General features: G+C 43.9%; 1 protein-coding gene across 3 annotated transcripts in view; it reads right to left on the reverse strand.

The window, feature by feature from the left end:
• Positions 1–2,361: 2,361 nt before the first annotated feature.
• The window catches only part of LOC139548369 (neprilysin-like), a 47,741-nt gene continuing 22,523 nt past the window's right edge, over positions 2,362–27,579 (reverse strand). For all 3 annotated transcript variants that reach the window (XM_071358006.1, XM_071358004.1, XM_071358005.1), the window contains 19 exons: positions 18,335–18,415; positions 18,111–18,206; positions 17,876–17,994; positions 16,237–16,305; positions 14,909–15,043; positions 12,964–13,065; positions 12,741–12,877; positions 12,483–12,576; positions 12,219–12,347; positions 10,901–10,999; positions 10,384–10,461; positions 10,160–10,263; positions 9,954–10,012; positions 9,361–9,480; positions 9,102–9,235; positions 8,075–8,140; positions 4,456–4,551; positions 3,528–3,604; positions 2,362–3,306 (listed from right to left, as the gene is read on the reverse strand). In XM_071358006.1, coding sequence (XP_071214107.1) covers positions 3,207–3,306; positions 3,528–3,604; positions 4,456–4,551; positions 8,075–8,140; positions 9,102–9,235; positions 9,361–9,480; positions 9,954–10,012; positions 10,160–10,263; positions 10,384–10,461; positions 10,901–10,999; positions 12,219–12,347; positions 12,483–12,576; positions 12,741–12,877; positions 12,964–13,065; positions 14,909–15,043; positions 16,237–16,305; positions 17,876–17,994; positions 18,111–18,206; positions 18,335–18,415 — 1,895 coding nt within the window. In that variant the 3' untranslated portion in view covers positions 2,362–3,206. The remainder of the gene's footprint in view (positions 3,307–3,527; positions 3,605–4,455; positions 4,552–8,074; positions 8,141–9,101; positions 9,236–9,360; positions 9,481–9,953; positions 10,013–10,159; positions 10,264–10,383; positions 10,462–10,900; positions 11,000–12,218; positions 12,348–12,482; positions 12,577–12,740; positions 12,878–12,963; positions 13,066–14,908; positions 15,044–16,236; positions 16,306–17,875; positions 17,995–18,110; positions 18,207–18,334; positions 18,416–27,579) is intronic.

Genomic DNA, 27,579 nt, shown 5'->3' on the forward strand with positions numbered 1-27,579 from the left:
AAGAGTGAGAGAGACAGAAAGAGACATGGAGATGGCAGGCATAACAAGGCATTTATTGGCACAGTGTTGACAGCCAGCAGAGAGAGAATGAAATATGAACCTCCAGCCTTCCTTCACACCCAGGTCACACCCAGGTCAGCAATCAGTGAACTTCAGCATATCTCTACATGTCTCGACCTCGGTCCCTCCGTCTCTCCCTCTCTCTCTTTACCCTACTATATTTTTCTCTTTGCATTTCTCCCTTTATCTACCTCTTTTCATCTATCTCTCTCCCCCCCTCTCCTCTCAGTAAGCCTCTCTCTCTCTCCCTCTCATGTGTCAGTATCTCTCTCTGCAGGCTGTCTCCTGAGTGCCAACAAATGTGCTTCTAATCAGGTGCAGGACAGTGTGGGGTATATTTAACATGTCCCCGGGGCGGCCATTAAGATACCGCAGATACTCTCTCCACCAACCAGGCTCAGGGGAGGGCGCGTTCCTCTGCCCAGGCGTTGCTGACACATGCCAGATCACACAACGCCTGGATAGGTATTGTAACTGCAGCTAACCACATGAGAAAGTTACATCAATCTGTCAGTTGATGCATGCAATGTCTGAGCAGGGGACATGACCCAGGTCCCTCAACGCAGCCAAAACACCCTGAAAAACACTCACCTAGTGTCAATGTGGAACAACTTGAGTTGTGGAGGGACACCGTCCTGGAGTCATTACTCTCCCTAGGACTTAAATGATCAACTTGTTACAATAAAGCCAAAACCAATGACTTAGGTCAAATGGTACAACACATCGCTCTTATTGTGACTGTTTGGCAAAACGGGATGGTTTAACAGTTTGTGTGTTCAGTTGAGGAATGACTGAGGTCAGTTCTTGACAGTCAGTCATGCTGTATTCTGTTTGTCCCTTCCTGACATTTTTTGTTTCTGAACTAATGTCATTGATTGGCTAAGGTCTCTGTAAACACACACCTGGTTTGCCAGCTCAAAACCAATCAGAAGAGGTGGATGAGAGCCAGCCCCCCCCCAGGGAAGGAAGAAGTAGCTCTGCTTTAAATCATATAGGACCTCCTCAACCAAACACATGAGGTAGTAGCACAATGACAGTATAGAAAAGAGCAGCGTTGGATCTCACAGAGCTGGGTTGGATCTCACAGAGCTGGGTTGGATCTCACAGAGCAGCGTTGGATCTCACAGAGCTGGGTTGGATCTCACAGAGCTGGGTTGGATCTCACAGAGCTGGGTTGGATCTCACAGATCTGGGTTGGATCTCACAGAGCTGGGTTGGATCTCACAGAGCTGGGTTGGATCTCAGAGCTGGGTTGTCTCAGCGATTAGGAAAAAGCCAAGGAAAACTCTGTTGCCTGGCTGCACACGTCCATCCACTGGTTTTCATCTCAGATAGACCCTGGAGGCACAGTGACACACCCTCCCTTTCATGTACTCTACCCACACAAAGAATAAGTCATAAACATACCACATTCTCTAAGGATTTATTATAACCCCCCCCCCCAAAAAAGTGCTCATTATTGTCATCGTGATTTTTTTTTATTACAAAGTATGTAAATACAGGCAACTGAGGTATATCCGTCTGTCGTTCTACAGGTGAGATGGTTGTGTGTGTGTGTGTAGGAGGGAGAACATACACACAGAAAGCTGCGTGACTGGACATGGAAACATAAACGGGTGGCATTGTTGAGAAATGGTATGTTTTGAGTCCCATGACACATTGTGGACTGAACCTCATTTCCCCTTACATAGAAAATCTAAAAGGAGAGTGTGTTTCAAACCAGGATTTACCAAACACCTTAACAGGCGCAAATATTCTCCCAGAAAGGAATAAAGAGACAAAAACGTAACACTTAGTAAATCTGTACCTTAAAGACACCGTGCGAATGATGAAAATCAACACGGACATGTTTTGTTTGCCGTGTCTGTGTGTGAAAAAAAATAATACTCTTTGGCGTAAACAGTGTGTGTGTGTGTGTGTGTGGGGGGGGGGGGGGGGGGGGGTCCAGCTACAAACCTGACTTCCTCAGCCCCCCCACACACACACACACACACACACACACACAAACAGCAGTAGCACCATGGTTCATGCAAGGCTTCATCAGTTTTTTGAAAAATGTAGTGGTTACATCCGGATAAAATCACACATCCAAAATACAAAAACACACACATACTGAACACCAGAGGAGGCTGGTGGGAGGAGCTATAAGAGGACGGGCTAGTTGTAATGGTTGGAATGGAATAAAATGGAAACGGAGTGAAACGTGTTGTTTCCACGTGTTTGGTACCATTCCATTGATGCCATTACAATGAGACCGTCCTTCTATAGCTCCTCCCACCAGCCTCCTCTGCTGGACAGAGCAGTTTGAATCGTGGTCACATTCTTGCTGTAAAATAAAAATATGTTTGATGCATGTCAATTCCTGACCAGCTAAGTCACCCAACTGATTCCAAGGCAACAACTTACATTTTTGGTGCAATGCTTGTAGACATAAATAGTTGGCATCCATTTAGAAACATTTAACATATACAGAAAAACATTTATGAAATGCTTATTATACTCATTGGTGTATATTCAGTAAAATAAAAATGTGATTTTCTTAAATATACAATAGAATAGAATCCCCCTAGTGTGACTATTGATTACTGTCAACGTATATTGATCTAGAATGTATTGATATAGTGTACATTTTGGTTTATATTGAGGCCCACCTCAGTGTAAAACAAATAGAATTTTGGACAAACAGAGCTACAGTTTAGAATAAGTGGATATTTGTCTGTTGTTCAAGATGCTCAAATTAGTCTCACATTTTGTATACAAATAAAATAATTAATCATGATTGAAATGCAGCAGGGGGAAAAAAAAGTAGAATTGAAAAGTACATTTTCAAACACAAAAAAAAATAAAAATAAGATTGTGAATTGACGTGACTGTATCCCGTGGAAAGCATTGACCTGGCTGATCTGGTGAAGAGTCTGGGAGCTGGCTATGAACAGCACTCTGTAGTCCATTGAATCTGTTTGTTCTGTAGTCAGTGTAGCAGTCCTGGTCCACCCTGCAGGACTGGGACTAGAACATACCCCTGTTCCAGACTAGTGCTCTAACAGTCAGTGGGAAAGGTGAGGTGGTTAGGAAGGGGAAGAGGACACAAGCCCACTTCTCACCCCCTACCAGCCTCAGGGCAGGCTAGTGTCAAGACTACAGTATCACCAGACTCGGCAGATATTGTCAGGCACCATGTAGCTGTTCTTGGGACAGTTGAAGGCCTTGGCAAACTCTGGGAAGTTCTGGAGAGACCCCAGGACCCTGAACAGGAAACAGGAAATGGTCATCACTGGCCAGAATGACAAGGCAATCCCCACACCTGGTGTCCCAGGTCTAAATCACACTCATTCAAATTAAATAAGGTAAACAAGAGACACTGAGGGCCACAAAGAGTTAATATGGAGAGAGATGGGGTTAGTGGAAGAGGAAGTGGCATTGAGTGATACAGGAGAGGAATGAAATTATGGCGTGAGAGATCGTACCTGAACTTCCCTGGACTGTGTACTTCTACTTTGATGGAGTTGACAGCTTGTTGTGGTCGATGTGTTCCACACCACACCTGGAGGAAGAGACAGTAGTATGATAGGGAGTGACATCCATTATTCCCCTTAACCATCCATCCCCTTAACCATCCAACCATCCATCCCCTTAACCATCCATCCATCCCCTTAACCATCCATCCATCCATCCCCTTAACCATCCATCCATCCCCTTAACCATCCATCCATCCCCTTAACCATCCATCCATCCTCTTAACCATCCATCCATCCATCCATCCCCTTAACCATCCATCCATCCATCCCCTTAACCAACCATCCATCCATCCCCTTAACCAACCAACCATCCATCCCCTTAACCATCCATCCCCTTAACCATCCATCCCCTTAACCATCCATCCCCTTAACCATCCATCCCCTTAACCATCCATCCCCTTAACCATCCATCCCCTTAACCATCCATCCCCTTAACCATCCATCCATCCATCTCCTTAACCATCCATCCATCCATCCCCTTAACCATCCATCCATCCATCCCCTTAACCATCCATCCATCCATCCCCTTAACCATCCATCCATCCATCCCCTTAACCATCCATCCATCCATCCCCTTAACCATCCATCCCCTTAACCATCCATCCCCTTAACCATCCATCCCCTTAACCATCCATCCCCTTAACCATCCATCCCCTTAACCATCCATCCATCCATCCCCTTAACCATCCATCCCTTTAACCATCCATCCCCTTAACCATCCATCCCCTTAACCATCCATCCCCTTAACCATCCATCCCCTTAACCATCCATCCCCTTAACCATCCATCCATCCCCTTAACCATCCATCCATCCCCTTAACCATCCATCCATCCATCCCCTTAACCATCCATCCCCTTAACCATCCATCCAGTCTGACCTGAGCGAAGTTGAGAAAGAAGAGTTGTTGATGGTTGAGGTTTATTCCAGGCAGGAGAGGCTCATTCCCATTCTTCTCCACATAGTTCAGGTAGGCCTGAAATCATTACAACACCACTTACATCCTCTCTGGCCAGAAATCATCCCATCCCCACTGGCCTGAAATCATCCCATCCCCACTGGCCTGAAATCATCCCATCCCCACTGGCCTGAAATCATAACAACACCACTTACATCCTCTCTGGCCTGAAATCATTCCAACCCCACTGGCCTGAAATCATTCCATCCCCACTGGCCTGAAATCATCCCATCCCCACTGGCCTGAAATCATCCCATCCCCACTGGCCTGAAATCATCCCATCCCCACTGGCCTGAAATCATCCCATCCCCACTGGCCTGAAATCATCCCATCCCCACTGGCCTGAAATCATCCCATCCCCACTGGCCTGAAATCATTACAACCCCACATCCATCTGAGTACATAACAGAGTTAGACTCATTTTACACTCATCCTCTCTGAGCTTCCGCACATGCAGTATTAATGGGTACAATAGGCCTGAAATCAACAACACCACTTTGCCTTTAGGAAAGATACAAAGGTACCTTATTAGCCTTTAATACTTTACAATAAATACATTGCCTTCAGAAAGTATTCACACTCCTCAACTTTTTCCAAAGTTTGTTGTGTTGCAAAGTGGGATTAAAATAGTTGTCATTTTTTATCAACGATCTACACGAAATACCCTGTGAAGTCAAAGTGGAAGACCAATTCTAACAAAAAAAATGAAAAATAAAAAACTAATATATCTTGATTAAATAATGATTCAAACCCGAGTCAATTCATGTTAGAATCATCTTTGGCAGCGATTACAGCTGTGAGTATTTCTGGGTAAAACTCAAAGCTTTGAACACCTAGATTGTACATTATTCTTCAAGCGCTCAAGTTGGTCGTTGATCATTGCTAGACAGGCATTTTCAAGTCTTGCCACAGATTTAATCCGATTTAAGTCAAAACTAACTCAGGAACTTTTAATGTCATCTTGGTTAGCAACTCCAGTGTATATTTGGCCTTGTGTTTTAGGTAGGGTTGGGTGCTATGAAGATGTTCATATTGTCATACTGTCTTGCTCTTATCCTGGGATTTACGGTATTGCCGGCGTAGTCCACAAGGGGACGTAAAAAACCCTGCATACATCCTGATAAAATCAGCACAAGTAATAGTTAAATATGCTAACAAGTGCAAACAAAGACAAACAAATTGCAAAGACAGGCAATCCAGCTCATAAAGTTATACATGTATGGGTAGGAGCTACCGAATGTCATTTTTGGTGAGTTAGGACATTTATAAGTGAATGTGAACGGTAGACATTCACTTATAAATGTTTTTCTTTTCTGAAGGAAGAAGAGTACTGGCTCTGGAGCAGCATGTGTACACACTGTGTCTATGTGGAGTCTGGAGGCACTAGGTCAACGGGTCTGCCTGCTCTGCTCAAAGAAGAGGAGGGGGGGGGGGGGGGGGGGGGAGCAGGCCAGCCGAGAACAGACAGGAGAAATCAAAAGATAGCAGTGGCAGCTGTACAGAACTCATCCAAAGGACTTTGCCTTCTCAAACACGGCAGACAGCTAACACTATATGATGTCCCGTCACCTTATTAATTCATCCACTAGATAACTAGCAAGTTAAACTTAGGGGTCACATTAATGCAGAATTGTGCGTTTTTCACGCAGGAGAAAACAATTGAATGCATAAGAAATATTCTGCTCCATTTTGTAAACGCAGATAAAAAAAAAAACTTATTGTAATTTCTGCTCAGCATCAGACACATTTAGTTCTTCAGTTGCACTTCTTCCACTTCGATGAGAATTCACAAACGGGAATTCTATCAGCAGCCAGCGCTCTGACTGATGTGTAGCTACTTTTCTCGCTGTAGCAAGCCTACCTTTCTCTGGTAAAATGCAAGATTACCATGAAGCAAAACATTAGGAAATGTAGCTGGCTCCATTCTTTCTATAATAAACATTAGAAATATGATGGCCATGCGTCGCTTAATTAAAAACAATTTTTTTTACCTTTATTTAACTAGGCAAGTCAGTTAAGAACAAATTCTTAATTACAATGACTGCCTACCATGGCCAAACCCGGATGACATTGGGCCAATTGTGCACCGCTCTATGGGACTCCCAATCACGGCCGGATGTGATACAGCCTGGAATCTAACCAGGGACTGTAGTGATGCCTCTTGCACTGAGATGCAGTGCCTTAGACCACTGCGCCACTCGTTGCGCCACTCAGGAGCTTTTGCAAAAAAGACCGCGCCTTTTCATTGTAAGCTCATTTACTTGTGTTGCCGCCATACAAATAGCGTTGCACTTCTGTTGTCATCTGATAAAAATTAAGCCATTTTCTGCCGAATGTGTTGCAATAATGTATTTTCTGTGAAGGAAAACTATAGTTGCACATCCCTGATCATTCTTGAAGCAAAAAAATAAACAAACATGAATTGAAATATAAATGTGACCGCTGTCAATACACAGCTGGAACCACCGGCTCCAACTTTCTCCTATTTATAAATGTGACCGCTGTCAATACACAGCTGGAACCACCGGCTCCAACTTTCTCCTATTGTGCTATTTATAAATGTTCTGGGGAACTACTGCAAGATTCATCACGTAAAATAATGGGACAGGTGAGAAGCAGGTGAAATTAACGCAATCTGCTGTATATGCTAACATATTGCACACGTTGACTGCACGTATTTCCTTAAAAAGTAGCTACAAATATAAAAATGTATTGAAAAGATTCAAAACAGTTTTGATGGTATTGAAAAAGCATCCTGTGGGTATTTCTAAATACCGGTATACAGTACACCGGTATTGTCCTGCTGAAAGGTGGATTTGTCTCCCGGTGTCTGTTCAAAAGCATGGTCATAATGCTTTCAAGGTCAAATCATGACGTCGGTGATTTTCTGGTCGGAAAATCGGAGCTCTAGAAAGATACCCACGTTTCCGAGGAGGGTTGACCATTGAATTTTTTCCCCCAGTCGGATCTCGTTTTCTTTGAACACATTAGTCTCAGCGGAGGGAGAGAGCAGCAGAGGGTCTGCCTCTCATGGCCACTGCTCTCTCCTTCCTTTCCTACGGTGAGACTGTCCAGAGAGAGGGGGCACCGTCTTACACCTGATGGCGAAACTCAAGTCAAAACGCATCGGCTTCATGCACAAATTCATGTTGTTCCTATGACCAGCGAAAGTGAAATATTCCTTGATATTAAAATAGACACAACGAGCCGCTAATAATAATAATAATTAAACGCAGGGCTATCGATACACGTGGTTACTCATTCATTGCAGCTGCAGTAGAAGTAGAGAGAAGCACGTTTTATGTTTTATAATAGTGTTGAATAAAAACTGTTGACAGTGCCTATCTATCTTAAAATATAATAAACTATCTTAAAGTATTAAAGTCCAATAAAGTACTTGTCCATGTAAAGTATTAAAGGCTATTGAAGTACCCATCTACGGTGCCTAAAGAAAGTATTCAGACTCATAGATTTTTTCCACAGATTGTGTGCACTGCCTGTTTTTTTTGCTTCTGTAAAATCTTTGTCTGTCCATGCCTACCTGGTACGACTGGCGAATCCCACCGTTGTCTGCAATGTTCTCTCCCAGAGTGTTATTCCCATTGAGCTGCTTACAGAAAAGAAAAAAACACAGATCAATACAGTCTGAAACATTTGTTGTTTTGGCTCTATACTCCAGCACTTTGGATTTTAAATGATACAATGACTGTCAGCTTTAATTTGAGACTATTTTTCATCCATATTGGGTGAACCGTTAAGAAATTACAGCACTTTTTGTACATAGTCTTCCCATTTTAGGGAAGCGGGACAAAAGTAGACGCCCAAAACTCATACCCCAAAGACATGCATTTTTTTGGGAGGGTATCAAATCAAACTTTGTCACATGCGCCAAATAAAACAAGTGAAATGCTTACTTACAAGCCCTTAACCAACAGTGCAGTTCAAGAAGAGTTAAGAAAATATTTACCAAATAAACTCAAGTAAAAAATAATACAATAACGAGGCAATATACAGGGGGTACCGGTACTGAGTCAGTGTGCGGGGGTACAGGTTAGTTGAGGTAATTTGTATGTTTAGGTAGGGGTGAAGTGACTATGCATAGATAACAAACAGCGAGTAGCAGCAGTGTAAAAACAAATGGGGGTGGGGGGGTCAAATGACCTCCCAGACTGTGTACATTGACACACACGCCACCCGCCACCCCCCACCCCTTTGTTTTTACACTGCTGCTACTCGCTGTTTATTACCTCTAGGTAATTAGGTAGGGGTAAAGTGACTAGACTAACCTGTACCCCCGCACATTGACTCTGTATATAGCCTCGTTATTGTTATTTTATTCTGTTCATTTTTACTAAATAAACTAAAGTTAAAACATTTCTTAACTCTATTTCATGAACTGCATTGTTGGTTAAGGGCTTGTAAGTAAGCATTTCATGGTAAGGTCTACACCTGTTGTATTCGGCGCATGTGACAAATACAATTTGATGTGAACCCAGTGCACATTTCCTGGGAAAGAGAGGAGAAAAGAGAAAAGATGCAGAGAAAAAGGAGAGGAGAGGTAAACATGCATTCAGTCCGTTGGCCAGGTCCCAGGAGAAGCTTCCATACTGGTCCACCATGCACTTGGACAGATTCACAAAGTTCTGGGTGGAGGTTGGCGTCCACCAATCCTTCAGGTCACCATCTTTATCATAGTTACGACCTGGCAACCAGACAAACAAACTCTGTTAAGGACAGCTGACCAGCTAGTCCACATGTCATAAAACAACACTTTCAAATTGGACTGTCAATTCTAATGAAGCTAATCCTATGTGCACAGTCTCTTACCGTTGTCATCGAACCCGTGAGTGATCTCATGTCCGATCACCATGCCGATACCGCCAAAATTCAGAGACTTGGTCTGGCCTTTACCGAAGAACGGAGGCTGTAGGATGCCTGCTGGAAACACTGAGAGCATAGGAGGAGAGCGAGAGAAAGGAGCTCACATATCAGAAATGATGTGAGGAGACAGTAGAGGTGATGGGACAGTTGATGTGACAGTAGAGGTGACTGTAGGGAGATGACAGTAGAGGTGACTAGGGAGATGACAGTAGAGGTGATGGGAGGAGACAGTAGAGGTGATGGGAGGAGACAGTAGAGGTGACTGTAGTGAGATGACAGTAGATGACAGTAGAGGTGACTGTAGGGAGATGACAGTAGATGACAGTAGAGGTGATGGGACAGTACAGGTGACTGTAGTGAGATGATGGGAGGAGACAGTAGAGGTGATGGGACAGTACAGGTGACTGTAGTGAGATGACAGTAGAGGTGATGGGAGATGACAGTAGAGGTGATGGGAGATGACAGTAGAGGTGATGGGAGATGACAGTAGAGGTGATGGGAGATGACAGTAGAGGTGATAGTAGACAGGACTCTGTTACCTATTTGGTTTTTGCTTGAAGAGTAGAAAGCATTGACAATGGCTGCTCCCGTTACCCATCTGGTGATGAGACGGGAAGATGTTTCACATTAATTATGAACTCTTCCATGAATTAGCAAACAGAAGTTAATAACTACTCTCATCTTAGCGCTGTGGCTGCTATTTTAGCCAGAGCTGACAATGGGTTTTGGAAAGGGAGGATCTTACTCTTCTTTGTTGACTTTGACCCGTAGCTTCCTCAGACGTTTCTTCTGTACGTACTCCAGGTTCTGAAGGATATTCTCAAAGTACTCCTCTGCGCTGTAGCTCAACTAACACCAACACACAAACACATTGCATTGGTGTCAATGGCAAATATGAGAGTTTGAACCCTGTGTTCACTGGACCAAATCCACTGATGAAATGCATTATCATGATCTTTCAACACTCACATTTTTATACTCGTTATTCAGGTAGGTGTCATTCTTGATGTTGTTGGAGTAGCCAATCCGCTCTCGGATAGCTTGTGCCTATAGAGGATTGGAGAGTTTGAGGTTGATAATGACCGAGTAGAAGAGACAGACAGGTAGAACAGGTAGAGAGAGACAGACAGGTAAAAAGGATCAGCCTGAGGTCAACAGGTAGAAATAAATGGCAGGTGAGTCTCACCTTCTTAAAAATAAAGGAGAGCCGCACACTCTAGGAGCTCAGATGCTAAAATGTTATTACCAACGTTTCGACAGCCAAGCTGTCTTCATCAGGGTATAATCACAAACACTGCGGGATGACTCGTTTATATAGTGTCAAAAGACACACAGGTGTCTGTAATCATGGCCAAGAGTGGCCTAATATCATTGGTTAATTCTCAAATATTAAAAATGACATAAAGAACAGCATACAAAAAACTAATGGATAGCATACGATCATAGATTCATTTTAGACTACACAAGCTTACAAACAGAGTCTCACCTTCTCCTCAGCAGCCTTCTTGGTCTCTACATCCATCCATCTTAGGTGGTCTAAGTTACTGATGAACACCTCCCGGATCACAGAGATCATCTCTTCCATCTAACACACACATTTTAGACATATCAGCATGTACTGATCATTTCACTAGTGGATCTCAGACCAGGTTCCTCTGAAATAGAACGTGATAGATGTCTCCTTTCAGAATGGTAAGGAAAGAAATGCTTTAGAGTGAGCGTTGAAATGTTATGGTTGTCATCGTGAGTTTAAAATAGCTGGGTATGTATGAGGGGGCTGACTGAACATTTGATTGCTAATATGCGTGTTTGGATTATGATTTGTGTAAGAGTAAACTCAATGGTATGAGACCCTATTGTGTCAGCCAACAGGTCACCTGAACAGGCTTATGCATGCTAACACACACAGTGCATGCTGCACATTTTTTGGACATACAGGACAGTTAAGACACACAAGAGGGGAAATATGCAGTGTGGCACATCTAAAAAGGGCAGCAATGCAATCAGATACCTCTACACACACACAGGTGGTATTTAAAATACACACACACACACACTCCTGTGACATGTCACATGTGGCCAGTGGCTCCAGGTGTTACAGTGGCTCCAGGTGTTACAGTGGCTCCAGGTGTTACAGTGGCTCCAGGTGTTACAGTGGCTCCAGGTGTTGCAGTGGCCCCAGGTGTTACAGTGGGCAGTGGCCCCAGGTGTTACAGTGGGCAGTGGCTCCAGGTGTTACAGTGGCTCCAGGTGTTACAGTGGCCCCAGGTGTTACAGTGGCTCCAGGTGTTACAGTGGCCCCAGGTGTTACAGTGGGCAGTGGCTCCAGGTGTTACAGTGGCCCCAGGTGTTACAGTGGCTCCAGGTGTTACAGTGGCTCCAGGTGTTACAGTGGCTCCAGGTGTTACAGTGGCCCCAGGTGTTACAGTGGGCAGTGGCTCCAGGTGTTACAGTGGCCCCAGGTGTTACAGTGGGCAGTGGCTCCAGGTGTTACAGTGGCTCCAGGTGTTACAGTGGCTCCAGGTGTTACAGTGGGCAGTGGCTCCAGGTGTTACAGTGGCTCCAGGTGTTACAGTGGCTCCAGGTGTTACAGTGGGCAGTGGCTCCAGGTGTTACAGTGGCTCCAGGTGTTACAGTGGCTCCAGGTGTTACAGTGGCCAGTGTGAGAGGCTCAGCACAATAACAGATGAGTAATATCCACACACACAATTCACAACCCCACTGCTGCTGTATCGTAAGTAAACATACATACAAGGCTTGGGTACACACAAACACTCTCCCCCCCACCCCCTCGTTAACCTCACCAGTTCTTTGCTCTCCCCAGAGAAGGCCTCCTCTACGTACAGTCTTCCTACTGCGTTGTCCATATTGTTGTTGACGTAGATGGCACACTGCCGCCACACCGCTGCCTCCGACGTGGTACCGTACAGCGCCTGCAGGGGACAACGCAGCATGGCTCACACTGATGACATCACACACACCAGAGAGATGGTGAGATGTAGGAAGAGAAGATGGTGTAGAGCGAAAGGAGGGAGGGAAAGTAAAAGGAGGAGATAACGTGTCTGTACCTTGCGGAAGGCTTTCCTGGTGTCCCTGTACTGCCTGCTCAGACCCACCACCATGTTCATGACAAAACGCCACACCATGTAATTCTGCAGGTCTCTGGAAACAACAACATGGAGGTACTACACCAGCAACTATCTACAATGCACTAGATTAGAATGTTTGATTAACTGATGCTTATCATCACTTTATAATTCTGTGTCTTTTTCAACGTTCTCACCTCAGTGTAATTGGCTAGGACAAGGTTGAGTCAATGTGCTCACCTCTTAGTGTACTTGGCTAGGACGGGGTTGAGTCGTCTGTAGTAGTTAGGTGCGTAGTTGATGACACGCTCTGTGTCAAGCACAGTGATGCCGACCGTCCCCATGATCTTCCTGGTGAAGTCACTCCAGTTAAACACCTGAGAAGAGGGGTTTATCATCAGACATAGTTAACAGAACAGAAAACTAAAGCATAGCACGCGCACACCCACACACAGTCTCTTACTTGTGTGTCGACCTCCAGGCTGAAGTTAGCATTGAGAACACCCAGCTCCATGTTGTTGTAGAGGAGAACTGGGTTGTTACGGTCCTCTGGAGTATCAGTGGCCTGCGGGGGGAGGGGGGATTCAGTACCCAACACCATTAACTGTATGTTTATCAAAAACAGGCACTGTTAGACACATCATAAATGCCTGTCTGTCAAACACTCTCAGCAGTGTAGGTCCAGACACCTCCAACAGCAACAAACAGCCTTGAGGCCAAGGAGTCCCTACACTGTAAATGTCAGTACCAGAACATTCTGGTTCTATTGTAAAAGGCAGCAGTGTAGCACTGAGCAATGGGACCTGTTGATCTGTTTAGAAAGAGCGCATGGGCTCAGGGCTTGGGTTGCTGACAACCTGGTGAACAGAATGGAATGAAGAACCAGCACCACCTGGTTACCACACCCAACTGGTTGGGAAGCAAGCCAGGCACCACCTGGTTACCACACCAACTGGTAAGAACCAGCACCACCTGGTTACCACACCAACTGGTAAGAACCAGCACCACCTGGTTACCACACCAACTGGTAAGAACCAGCACCACCTGGTTACCACACCAACTGGTAAGAACCAGAGCCGTAAAACATATATGGGTTAAGAACTTTTGTGAAAGAGCACAGTTTGAAAGATATGGCAAATAGAAAAACCGGATGTCAGAAATAGATGGGACAGGAGTAAGGTGGTAGGTTGAGGAAGGACAGGAGTAAGGTGGTAGGTTGAGGAAGGACAGGAGTAAGGTGGTAGGTTGAGGAAGGACAGGAGTAAAAACAAAGAAAATAGAACTATTGTAAAATAGACTGTCCATAAAATGTATATAGTATGTAAAGCTGGAAGAAGAAGCCTCGGTGTTGTCCATTAGCTTACTCCATTTAGGGGTGGGAGAATTGTGATACAGTGAATTATAAGTGAAATAATCTGTCTGTAAACAATTGTTGGAAAAATTACTTGTGTCATGCACAAAGTAGATGTCCTAACCGACTTGCCAAAACTATAGTTTGTTAACAAGAAATTTGTGGAGTGGTTGAAAAATGAGTTAATGACTCCAACCTAAGTGTATGTAAACTTCCGACTTCAACTGTATGTATGTATACCACTGGTCAAAAGTTTTAGAACACCTAATAGTAAAAATAAAGAAAAACCATTGAATGAGTAGGTGTTCTAAAACTTTTGACCAGTGGTATACATACATACAGTTGAAGTCGGAAGTTTACGTACACTTAGGTTGGAGTCATTAACTCATTTTTCAACCACTCCACAAATTTCTTGTTAACAAACTATAGTTTTGGCAAGTAATAATAATAGTGAAGACATCAAAACTATGAAATAACACATATGGAAAAATGTAGTAACCAAACAAGTGTTCTTTAAAATCAACAGTTCTCAGCTGTGCTAACATAATTGCAAAATGGTTTTCCTAATGATCAATTAGCATTTTAAAATTATAAACTTGGATTAGCTAATACATCGTGCCATTGGAAGACAGGAGTGATGGTTGCTGATAATGTGCCTCTGTACGCCTATGTAGATATTCCTTTTTTATTTATATTTTTTAATCAGCCGTTTCCAGCTACAATAGTCATTTACAACATTAACAATGTCTACACTGTATTTCTGATCAATTTGATGTTATTTTAAATGGACAAAAAAAAATTGCTTTTCTTTCAAAAACAAGGAAATGTCTAAGTGACCCCAAACTTTTGAACGGTAGGATATATAATATATAACGTAAATCAGCTGTGTTTGCTAGGGATAGAAATAGTGTGACACCAAATCAGGCCCTCGAGGACTGGAGTTGCCCACTCCCTGATCTAGAGGATCACTATTATCTCTCATCTTCCCAGTCATTTGTTAAGAAACAGCAGATCATAAGTAAAGCAGGTGTTCCTAGAGAAGTGGTGTTGAACTTACATTGGCGATGTCCTTCTCCAGCTCAATGACCCTGGTGACCTCCTCTCTGATCTGGGTCTCGTTGACCACCAGGCTGCGGTCGGTGCGGATCAGCTTGGCCACGTCTATCATGAACTGCTTGTATGCTCTACATGGCTGGGAGGACACACACAGAAACACACGTATTGTAGTATCAACGGAAAAGAAGAGCGGTCAGAAGTAGTTGGGTAGCTAAGGAGGAATGAGAGATACTGTATTCACATTACTGTAACTATAATGAGAGATACTGTATTCACATTACTGTAAATATAAAGAGATACTGTATTCACATTACTGTAACGATAAAGAGAGATACTGTATTCACATTACTGTAACTATAAAGAGAGATACTGTATTCACATTACTGTAAATATAAAGAGAGATACTGTATTCACATTACTGTAAATATAAAGAGAGATACTGTATTCACATTACTGTAACGATAAAGAGAGATACTGTATTCACATTACTGTAAATATAAATGAGGCTCAATGATCTTCCGTTTGGTATTAAGAGACAGGAAGAGAACTCCATATAAGGAGACTCGCTCTCATCCAAAATGAATATCAAAAGCACCAAACACACCTAATCTCACCAAGCCCGGGCAAGTACACAATATCAATCAGCGGCGGTACTTAGTACAGTGAAACCATTCGAGAGAATGTCTACTTCAAACATGTGGTTTGGGTTGGCCTGCGACCAAATATGTCTCATCACACACACAATATACCCCCAAACTAACATACACACATCCACTCAAACTCCAGCTAGTCATATTGACATGAGTAACAGTAAGATGTGTTGAAACGTGGGAGATCCGTGGGCCAAAAGAATTTGACCAGTGTTTAGGGGGATAATACTGGGGTTGACCGTTTCTCCAGAACAGAGACCTCCTCAGGCAAACAGGTTTATCTGGAGGTCTGTGTAAACACACTAGCAGAGGAGGTTCAGAAACCATTAGAGCATGTCTATGCTGATGATTAGTTTAATCATTAAACTACAGTAATATATTCAGGTTGAAAACCTCACGGCTTTAGACTTCTTCATAACAAGTCCTGAAGTTCATTAACCCATACTGGAGGTTTGGACCCAGCGTCAGCAATAATTACCTGGAGAGGATGTTGATCTTATCCTAAATTGATGCTGAGGGCTTGGAATCTATGCTGATGTGGGTCGTTGTGTGTTCTGGGTGGATGGACCAGTGATCAGAACAACGGGAAACCCAGACATACCCGTACAGAGAACTCATTTCCTCCACAGCTCCAGACAGAGAAATAATGTGTGTATGTGCTTAGCAGGTACATGCCTACCTCTGCATAGGACCCAGTACAGCTATAGTGATCTCTGGATAAGAGGCCAAGGCTGGTTTGCTGGTCAAACTGGCAAGAGAGAGAAAAAAGAATGATAAAATCAGGACGCAAGCAGCCAATCATTCAACAGCAGGAGAAAGCCAATACACTCACTAAACACTAAACACCTGGACCATAAAGCCTATCCATATTATTCATTAGGTCAGAAACTGCATCGTTAATAGTTGGTATGACTGTTAAACTGAACAGGATACTTTAAGGAGTGCAGTGGCTCATTCGTAGACATATAACAGGGCGGCGCACAATTGGCCCAGCGTCGTCCTGGTTGGAGTTTGGCCGGTGTAGGCCGTCATTGTAAAATAAGAATTTGTTCTTAATCAACTTGCCTAGTTAAACAAATCAAAATAACAATGACTGGTAAATAAATGCAGGCGGATGTGTGTGCCATTCTGTAAAAACGTAGAGGTTGTGTGACCAATGAGAGCATGTACTGCTAATGTAGGAGGTCCAGAGAGTTTAGTGTGTGAATACTTCACACTGTTAGATTTAAGGTATACAAAAGATTTACAGTAGTTTATTGAGCAAATAGGTACACTAAATCCCTACCAGAGAGGGTTAAAGGGTGCATGTGACGGGGGTACAGGTGTGTCTCTTTCTGTGCATGTGACGGGGGTACAGGTGTGTCTCTCTGTGCATGTGACGGGGGTACAGGTGTGTCTCTCTGTGCATGTGACGGGGGTACAGGTGTGTCTCTCTGTGCATGTGACGGGGGTACAGGTGTGTCTCTCTGTGCATGTGACGGGGGTACAGGTGTGTCTCTCTGTGCATGTGACGGGGGTACAGGTGTGTCTCTCTGTGCATGTGACGGGGGTACAGGTGTGTCTCTCTGTGCATGTGACGGGGGTATAGGTGTGTCTCTGTGCATGTGACGGGGGTATCGGTGTGTCTCTGTGCATGTGACGGGGGTATCGGTGTGTCTCTGTGCATGTGACGGGGGTATCGGTGTGTCTCTGTGCATGTGACGGGGGTATCGGTGTGTCTCTGTGCATGTGACGGGGGTATCGGTGTGTCTCTGCATGTGACGGGGGTATCGGTGTGTCTCTGTGCATGTGACGGGGGTATCGGTGTGTCTCTGCATGTGACGGGGGTATAGGTGTGTCTCTGCATGTGACGGGGGTATAGGTGTGTCTCTGCATGTGACGGAGGTATAGGTGTGTCTCTGCATGTGACGGAGGTATAGGTGTGTCTCTGCATGTGACGGAGGTATAGGTGTGTCTCTGTGCATGTGACGGGGGTATAGGTGTGTCTCTGTGCATGTGACGGGGGTATAGGTGTGTCTCTGTGCATGTGACGGGGGTATAGGTGTGTCTCTGTGCATGTGACGGGGGTATAGGTGTGTCTCTGTGCATGTGACGGGGGTATAGGTGTGTCTCTGCATGTGACGGGGGTATAGGTGTGTCTCTGTGCATGTGACGGGGGTATAGGTGTGTCTCTGTGCATGTGACGGGGGTATAGGTGTGTCTCTGTGCATGTGACGGGGGTATAGGTGTGTCTCTGTGCATGTGACGGGGGTATAGGTGTGTCTCTGTGCATGTGACGGAGGTATAGGTGTGTCTCTGTGCATGTGACGGCCACCTACATGAATGATGTGTGAATTGGAGTCTTTGTCATCAGTGCCGATAAAAAAGTTAACCAAGACATGAGTTCCGTATTTTTCATTTAGTATGGCAATGGCATCCTCCAACTTCCATCTTTCACCTAAGTAGGAGAGGAGAAAGGAGGAGAGGACAGAGGAGGATTGAATTGGATTGGATTGTGGATAGGTAAACAGAAATGGGTGTAGGAAACAGTGCTAGAAGAGCAGTGTAGTTTACCATAGTCTCTCTCCCAGTTGTCTGTTGCTATTGGCCACTCAAATACATTAGGGAGCATGTCTAGTAAAGGAGCTCCGCCCCTTTTCTCAATCTGACCTTCAGAGGTGGGAGAAAAGAAAAACAGGAAGTGACCAAGGTTAACTCACAGTTTAAAAAGGTAGGTTTGACTGAAATGTCTGAACTTAAATGTTATTGACCCCAACAAAACAGACCAGCAGACTCACTGTCATTGGTGCAGGATCTGTAGAGGGTCTTGGCTTTAGTGAGGGCACTGGCCTCCCCCTCCACGCTTTTCTCCAAAACATCTATAATGAGGGGGGAGATCAGTTCAGCTGCGAGTGTTGTGAGAAACATGGAGCATAGAATCTGTGTTTGAGGACAATATAATGCCCCCCGGAGAGACCGCAACAGGTCTCAGCCAGACCAGACAGAACTCAGCCAGACCCCAGGCCAAGGAGCCATCTGTCTGCTGGCACCCCTGCTTTTCACCACATAACAAACATTGAGAAACATCACAGAACAAAGAACAAGCAGGGTAAAAACAATGCTTTAAACATCGGAGGTCCTTCCCACATGCACTAGCAGTGGTAATAGTAGGAAGAAACACATTGGCTAGAGTTAGGACAAAGAATGTGCTTTTATTTTTCTCTCTACCTTTTTGTATCACCCACTCTGTATTTCTACCTTTCATCTGCCCCCCCCCCCCCCGCTCTTTCTTCATTCTTACAGTAACAGCCATCTGTCATCCCAATCTTCCTCTTTCCCTCTACCCTGATTCCCAGCACCCCCTCTTCCGGTTAGGGCAGAACCCCTGCCGTCTCATTGCCTAGTGTGCACACTATTTATCTGCTCATTTAATCTTAATGAAGCTCTGGGTTAGGAACCCTTGATAGGGAGCTTCCTGCCAAAGGGCACAGATCAGTTGTGTATGATTGGATTAACAACTGACTGGTGTGTGTGTGTGTGTGTACGCGCATATGGATTAAAGACCACATGATGCTCGTGAGGCACACACACACACGCACTTAAATAATGTGACCTTATCTGGCACCAACATCAGGGCCCATCCTGATAAAAAGGAACTAAACAGGAAGTGTGTCTCTGCAGAGCAAATGCTCCATGTATATGTTCTACAGACCCAGGCAGCAACTGCAGAATTGCTGACAAGCTGAACATGGAGCACAGATTTGTTGGACTTGACTTCTGACTTAGTGCCGTCTGACCCTCTGTGCTGTCATAAGATGTCTGACGTACAGACATTCTGTCTAACCACATACATGCGGTAAAGAAGTCAATCGAACTCAACCTAAACAATTGAAGTGCCATGGTAATGCGTGGGAAAAGATCCCAAATCTCTTAATTGCCCCCCCCCCTCCCCAGCAGAATTTGCCTATATTTATGCTATTGTTTCCAATGTGTATTTCATACTATCTGGGAGGTTAAAATCAGAGTATAATGCTTGTATGGATGTCAAACCCAAATACATATTCATGTCATTGTCACCAATCTACTGCATTACAGTTAAAAACAGAGTACCACCACTGATTTCTGTATGCTAGCCTTGCTAACACGAATGGGAGTTAGAATTTAGCAGCCACTTCTTCTAAACCTGAAAAAGGGACAACTTCTAAAATGTTATGCAGAGAAAAACTACCATATATCTCCAAATGGGACTTTAACAACCACATAGTGGGCCTGTAACAATACAATCAATCATGACAGATTTTACGACTAGCCACTGGCCTTCTAGGCATAAAAAGCCATATCTCAGACTGGCCAATAAAAAGAAAAGATTAAGATGTGGCAAAAGAACAGACACTGGACAGAGGAACTCTGCCTAGAAGGCCAGCATCCCGGATTCGCCTATTCACTGTTGACGTTGGGAATGGTGTTTTGCGGGTACTATTTAATGAAGCTGCCAGTTGAGGACTTGTGAGGCATCTGTTTCTCAAACTAGACACTCTAATGTACTTGTCCTTTTGCTCAGTTGTGCACCGGGGCCTCCCACTCTTTCTATTCTGGTTAGAGTCAGTTTGCGCTGTTCTGTGAAGGGAGTAGTACACAGCGTTGTACGAGATCTTCAGTTTCTTGGCAATTTCTCGCATGGAATACCCTTCAGTTCTCAGAACAAGAATAGACTGACGAGTTTCAGAAGAAAGGTTTTTGTTCCAGGCCATTTTGAGCCTGTAATCAAAACCACAAATGCTGATGCTCCAGATACTCAACTAGTCTAAAGAAGGCCAGTTTTATTCCTTCTTTAAATCAGAACAGTTTTCAGCTGCGCTAACATAATTGCAAAAGGGTTTTCTAATGATCAATTAGCCTTTTAAAATGCTAAACCTATATTAGCTAACACAAAATGCCATTGGAACACAGGAGGGATGGTTGCTGATAATGGGCCTCTGTACACCTATGTAGATATTCCATTAATAATAATAATCTGCCGTTTCCAGCTACTATAGTCATTTACAACATTAACAATGTCTACACTGTATTTCTGATCAATTTGATGTTATTTTAAAATACAGACAAATAAATCGATCCCGTTTGCGGGATCTCAGCCATAAGAAGTTAAAGAACAAGGACATTTCTAAGTGACCCCAAACTGTTGAACGGTAGTATAAATATTTATATCTCTACTGTATACATGAATCAAGGCAAAGTTGGTTCCCGTTTCAGTTATTTTTGGTCATGTTCGCGTGGGTCAAACAAACAAAAAACACCAGAATGTCTGGTTGACGATAGAGCCTCCCACAATGCAGGTGAGGGCTGCACGATGAAGGTGGTGAAGAGCAATGCAGAAACTTGCAGTGAATGACCTTTGATTTTTATAAAGTTCATGCAAATCGCCATATAGGCGCAAGTCAGACAATGTTTTTAAACATCGTGCAACACACCTTGAAAGGCGGTGATCATTTTTGAAAAAAGTGATCCGCTCTATCTAACCCTCTGATGTCACGCTTGTCTGTCTGACAGACATTTTGTCTGACCCATTATGATGTCACTGACAGCTCATTGGGCCCTTCCCACAGAGATAACCACCATGTCACCTCCCATTTCCTCACTTCCCTTTCTCTAAGTTCATCCCCATCTTTCTACATTTCTCTCTTTTGGACTTGCACCAGTCTCTCTCCTTCTTTCCTATTTCTCCCTCCGGCACAAACAAGGTACAATTAAAAAGCTCACGGTCAATTGGGCAAATTATTGCAGAGTACGCCATACCTGAAACAAGAGAGAGGTGGAAAACTGGCCTACCCACACACAGCTGTGGTTAAGAGCCAAGAGCAGTGCCTCATTAAGTCCGTCAAAACAGTTTGTGCATATATTATGACAAGAGGTTGTCGTTTTTGTTCGTTTGTGGGGGGTTTTTTCTTTTTTTTCCTCGGCTGTTCGTGCACACAATTGTTTTAAAATTGAAGATTAAGGCCTCTAGTTGTTTAAACAGAAATGTTCTTTCAGCTCAGATTTACTCAAGAGGCATACAACGCAGCATAGGCTTAGCCTATAGGCCTAGGGATTGTCATTTTTTGATGTCTTCATTTCGGGTTCACAATGCAGAGCGAACCGATGTCCCCGTACTGAACGGGTCAGTGGTAGCAGTGGGAACGGGTGTCATTAAATGAGAGGAGTAGTTTCATGCACATTCTTTATCTTGAGAAATACTGGACCAAACATCTTAGTTAAATGGAAAACTGCACAACTAAGATCCTCAGCAGAAACGTCTAAATTAAATCAGATATTTTTTTACCTTTAGATTAATTTGCACTATTTTGAGGAAGTAAATACTGGCTGTTGTTGCTACAGCGTCTCAAGAGAGACAAACAGTAATACTGCCACTAATTTTCTTTAAGCCGAAGGTCTTTTAAAGGGAGTATGGCGAGGCACAGATGTTCGTGTCGCCATAGCTGAGGAGACCAAACCTAGTATGTGGGCGGCTTTAGGGTTCCTTTATGACTTTCTATTGCAGTGGAGAACAATGTGAGGCATTTATGAGCGGCCGCAAACCCTAGCACACACTTAAACCTACACAAACATTCAGTACAAACACACACATACCGATACAGTACAGGTTATTTACTGCTGTTAACACCTGATGTTAACGGCTGTCCATGTGTGGCCAGAGCAGCACCCTGCAGGCAGCTGTTAACAGATACAGGATATGCTGATCAGGCAGAACACTTGTCAGTCAGGCTCCATGGTCCTGAGGTCTAGTTACTGCAGGATGTGACAGGAAACTCCAGACAGACAGACATGGCAGCACACATACAGCATCCCACATCTCTGTCCGTCAGGATTTGAAATGCAATATTCTTCCATTGGCACAAAGCGCATTTCATGTGGATTCAGTGTGCGACAGCAGAAGATTAGACCATCAGGACCAATGACAAAACAAACTTATTTTGCCCCTCCATCTTTTCATACAGTTTGTTACTGTGAATTTTGTCTTAACCTTGACTGTTATTAGCAGACACAATTGTCTACCCGTCTGGTACCAGGGTGAGCTTTTCTGACAGTATTGTACTGGTGATAATGACGTCTGATAGAGAAAGTGTGGAGACTGATTGCTGTAATTCAATCAGAGACATAAACCTGAGAATCAAACCCAGACGTGCTTTTTTTTTTTTTTTTTTTTTTTAAATCAGGCTTTGGCAGTGGACAATCATGCACATTCACTCAGACAAAGTAGGACCCCCAAGAGTACTCTACCTCTGATTTACAGTACGCTTTAAAAAGCCATACAAGTTAAACACAGATACTTGAGACGTCAAAAGATAGAAAGGAGGAGAAGAGGTGGAGGAGAGCATAACAGAGGGAGGCAGATAAGAGGAGATTAGAGGAGAGAGAGAAGGGCAAATAAGGGGTGATTCAGAGTGTGACTGAGGGCATATAAAGCGAACAGGAAAAGGTTGACTGTAAAATAAGCTAAAAGAGAGGGGTGAGAGTCTCATATTTCCTCCCATCTGTATACACCTGTCTACCATTATTCCAGACTCATTTTGGATGAAGAAAATCATTTTCTACACTGTTAACAGATGGTAACCCCCTCTGCCATTAAGCATGCTTCAGTTTGGATGGCAGCTAGCAGAACTCGGCTAGCCGAACCAAACAAGTTTGCTCGCATCCTCCCTTAAGACTTTCGCTTGAAATACAAGAATAAAAAGTGGCAATAGTACTGTTTGTCCATTTGGAACTCCGTAGCCAGTATACACTTCCTCAAAATTCAGAATTAATCTAAGATAACTCAAGAAATAAATAATGGTGCCAGAGATGGCTGCCGTTTCACAGTCCCCTAACCAATTGTGCTATTATGTGCGGTTTTTTTTCACTTTATTTGTAACTTAATTTATACATAATGTTTCTGCCAACGTCTCTAATGACCGAAAAGAGCTTCTAGATATCAGGACAGCGATTACTCACCTCGTACTGGAAGAAGATTATTTCTTTACCGAGTCGGACGCAAAGGATTTAATTCAGACACCAGACAAGGCCCAAATCCCCGTCATTCGCATAAAGAAGAGCCAGAGATATCGGGCACGTAGGTCTGGGTGCCTTGTAACGATCCGACAGCAAGTGGGTAATCTGCATTTACCATCGGTCCTATTAGCCAACGTACAATCATTGGATAATACAATAGACAAACTACGATCACGTATATCCTACCAACGGGACATTAAAAACGAATATCTTATGTTTCACTGAGTCGTGGCTGAACGACATGAATAACATACAGCTAGAAGGTTTTACGCTGTATCGGCAGGATAGAACAGCCGCCTCTGGTAAGACAAGGGGTGGTGGTCTATGTATATTTGTAAACAACAGCTGGTGAATGGAATCTAATGAAGTCTTAAGGTTTTTGCGTCTCATGATAAGCTGTAGACCACACTATTTACCAAGAGAGAGTTTTCATCTAGAGATTCTTTGTAGCTGTCTATTTACCACCACAAACCGATGCTGGCAATAAGACCGCACTCAATGAGCTGTACAAGTAAACAGGAAAGCGCTCATCCAGAGGTGGCGCTCCTATTGGCCAGGGACTTAATGCAGGGAAACTTAATTTCTACCAGCATGTTAAATGTGCAACCAGAGTGGGAACAAAAACACCTACACAGCTCTCCCTTGCCCTCCATTTTGGCAAATCTGACCATAATTCTATCCTCCTGATTACAAGCAAAAACTAAAGCAGGAGCACCAGTGACTCAGTCAATAGAACAGTGGTCAGATGAAGAAGATGCTAAGCTACAGGACTGTTTTGCTAGCACAGACTGGAATAGGTTCCGGGAATTTTCCAATGTTATTGAGGAGTACACCACATCAGTCACTGGCTTCATCAATAAGTGCATTGATGACGTAGTCCCCACAGTGACTGTACGTACACACCCAAACCAGAAGTCATGGATTGCAGGCAACATCCGCACTGAGCTAAAGGGTAGAACTGCCGCTTCCAAGGAGCGGGACCCTAACCGACAAACCATCAAACAGACAAAGCGTCAATACAGGACTAGGATTGAATCGTAATACACCAGCTCCGATGCACATTGGATGTGGAAGGGCTTGCAAACTATAGACTACAGAGGGAAGCACAGCCACGAGCTTCCCAGTGACACAAGCCTACCAGACGAGCTAAATTACTTCTATGCTCGCGTCGAGGCAAGCAACACTGAAACATGCATGAGAGCACCAGCTGTTACAGACGACTGAGTGATCATGCTCTCCGCAGCCAATGTGAGTAAGACCTTTACACAGGTCAACATTCACAAGGCCGCAAGGCCAGACGGATTACCAGGATGTGTACTCTGAGCATGCGCTGACCAACTGGCAAGTGTCTGCACTGACATTTTAAACCTCTCCCTGTCTGAGTCTATAATACCAATATGTTTCAAGCAGACCACCATAGTCCCTGTGCCCAAGAACATGAAGGTAACCTGCCAAAAGGTTACTGGATCGAATCCCCGATCTGACAAGGTAAAAATCTGTCGTTCTGCCCTTTGAACAAGGCAGTTACCCCACTGTTCCCCGGTAGGCTGTCATTGTAAATAAGAATGTGCTTAACTGACTTGCCTAGTTAAATAAAGCACTCACGTCTGTAGCCATGAAGTGCATTGAAAGGCTGGTCATGGCTCACATCAACACCATTATCCCAGAAAACCAATACCCTCTCCAATTTGCATACTGCCCCAACAGATGACGCAATCTCTATTGCACTCCACACTGCCCTTTCACACCTAGACAAAAGGAACACCTACAGTTGAAGTCGGAAGTTTACATACACCTTAGCCAAATATATTTAAACTCAGTTTCACAATTCCTGACATTTAATCCTAGTAAAAATACCCTGTCTTAGGTCAGTTAGGATCACCACTTTATTTTAAGAATGTGAAATGTCAGAATAATAGTAGAGAATTATTTCAGCTTTTATTTCTTTCATCACATTCCCAGTGGGTCAAAAGTTTACATACACTCAATTAGCATTTGGTAGCATTGCCTTTAAATTGTTTAACTTGGGTCAAACGTTTTGGGTAGCCTTACACAAGCTTCCCACAATAAGTTGGGTGAATGTTGGCCCATTCCTCCTGACAGAGCTGGTGTAACTGAGTCAGGTTTGTAGGCCTCCTTGCTCGCACACGCCTTTTCAGTTCTGCCCACATATTTTCTATAGGATTGAGGTCAGGGCTTTGTGATGGCCACTCCAATACCTTGACTTTGTTGTCCTTAAACCATTTTGCCACAACTTTGGAAGTATGCTTGGGGTAATTTTACATTTGGAAGACCCATTTGTGACCAAGCTTTAACTTCCTGACTGATGTCTTGAGATATATCCACCGAATTTTCTTTCCTCATGATGCTATCTATTTTGTGAAGTGCACCAATCCCTCCTGCAGCAAAGCACCCTCACAACATGCTGCTGCCACCCCCGTGCGTCAGTTGGGATGGTGTTCTTCGGCTTGCAAGCCTCCCCCGTTTTCCTCCAAACATAAGTGGTCATTATGGCCAAACAGTTATATTTGTTTCATCAGACCAGAGGACATTTCTCTAAAAAGCATGATCTTTGTCCCCATGTGCAGTTGCAAACCGTAGTCTGGCTTTTTTATGGCGGATTTGGAGCAGTGGCTTCCTCCTTGCTGAGCAGCCTTTCATGTTATGTCGATATAGGACTCGTTTTACTGTGGATATAGATACTTTTGTACTAGGATTGGGATTGATTTGCACTTTTGCAAAAAAGTACGTTCATCTCTAGGAGACAGAACGCATCTCTTTTCTGAGCAGTATGACGGCTGCGTGGTCCCATGGTGTTTATACTTGTGTACTATTGTTTGTACAGATGAATGTGGTACCTTCAGATATTTGGAAATTGCTCCCAAGGATGAACCAGACTTGTAGAGGTCTACAATTTCTTTTGAGGTCTTGGCTGATTTTTGATTTTCCCATGATGTCAAGCAAAGTGGCACTGAGTTTGAAGGTAGGCCTTGAAATACATCCATAAGTAAACCTATAATTGACTCAAATGATGCCAATTAGCCTATCAGAAGTTTCTAAAGCCATGACATCATTTTCTGGAATTTTCCAAGCTGTTTAAAGGCACAGTCAACTTAGTGTATGTAAATTCCTGACCCACTGGCATTGTGATACACTGAATTATAAGTGAAATAATCTGTCTATAATCAATTTTTGGAAAAATGGCTTGTGTCATGCAAAGTAGATGTCCTAACCGACTTGCAAAAAATAGTTTGTTAACAAAAAATTTGTGGAGTGATTGAAAAACAAGTTAATGACTCCAACCTAAGTGCATGTGAACTTCAGACTTCAACTGTATGTGAGAATGCTGTTCATTGACTACAGCTCAGCGTTCAACACCATAGTGCCCTCAAAGCGTATCACTAAGCTAAGGACCCTGGGACTAAACACCTCCCTCTGCAACTGGATCCGGGACTTCCTGACGGGCCGCTCCCAAGTGGTAAGGATAGGTAACAACACATCCGCCATGCTGATCCTCAACACGGGGACCCCTCAGGGGTACGTGCTCAATCCCCTCCTGTACTCCCTGTTCACTCATGACTGCATGGCCAGGCACAACACCAACATTAAGTTTGCCGATGACACAACAGTGGTAGGCCTGATCATCGACAACAATGAGACCGCCTATAGGGAGGAGATCAGAGACCTGGCCGCATGGTGCCAGGATAACAACCTCTCCCTCAACGTGATCAAGACTAAAGAGATGATTGTGAACTACAGGAACAGGAGGACCGAGCATGCCCCCATTGTCATCGACAGAGCTGTAGTGGAACAGATTGAGAGCTTCAAGTTCCTTGGCGTCCACATCAACAAACTATCATGGTCCAAGCATACCAAGACAGTTGTGAAGAGGGCACGATAACGCCTATTCAGGAGACTGAAAAGATTTGGCATGGTTCCTCAGATCCTCAAAAAGGTCTACAGCTGCACCATCGAGAGCATCCTAACTGGTTGC

The sequence above is a fragment of the Salvelinus alpinus genome, chromosome 21, assembly GCF_045679555.1.
Source record: "Salvelinus alpinus chromosome 21, SLU_Salpinus.1, whole genome shotgun sequence".
Lineage (NCBI taxonomy): Eukaryota > Metazoa > Chordata > Actinopteri > Salmoniformes > Salmonidae > Salvelinus > Salvelinus alpinus.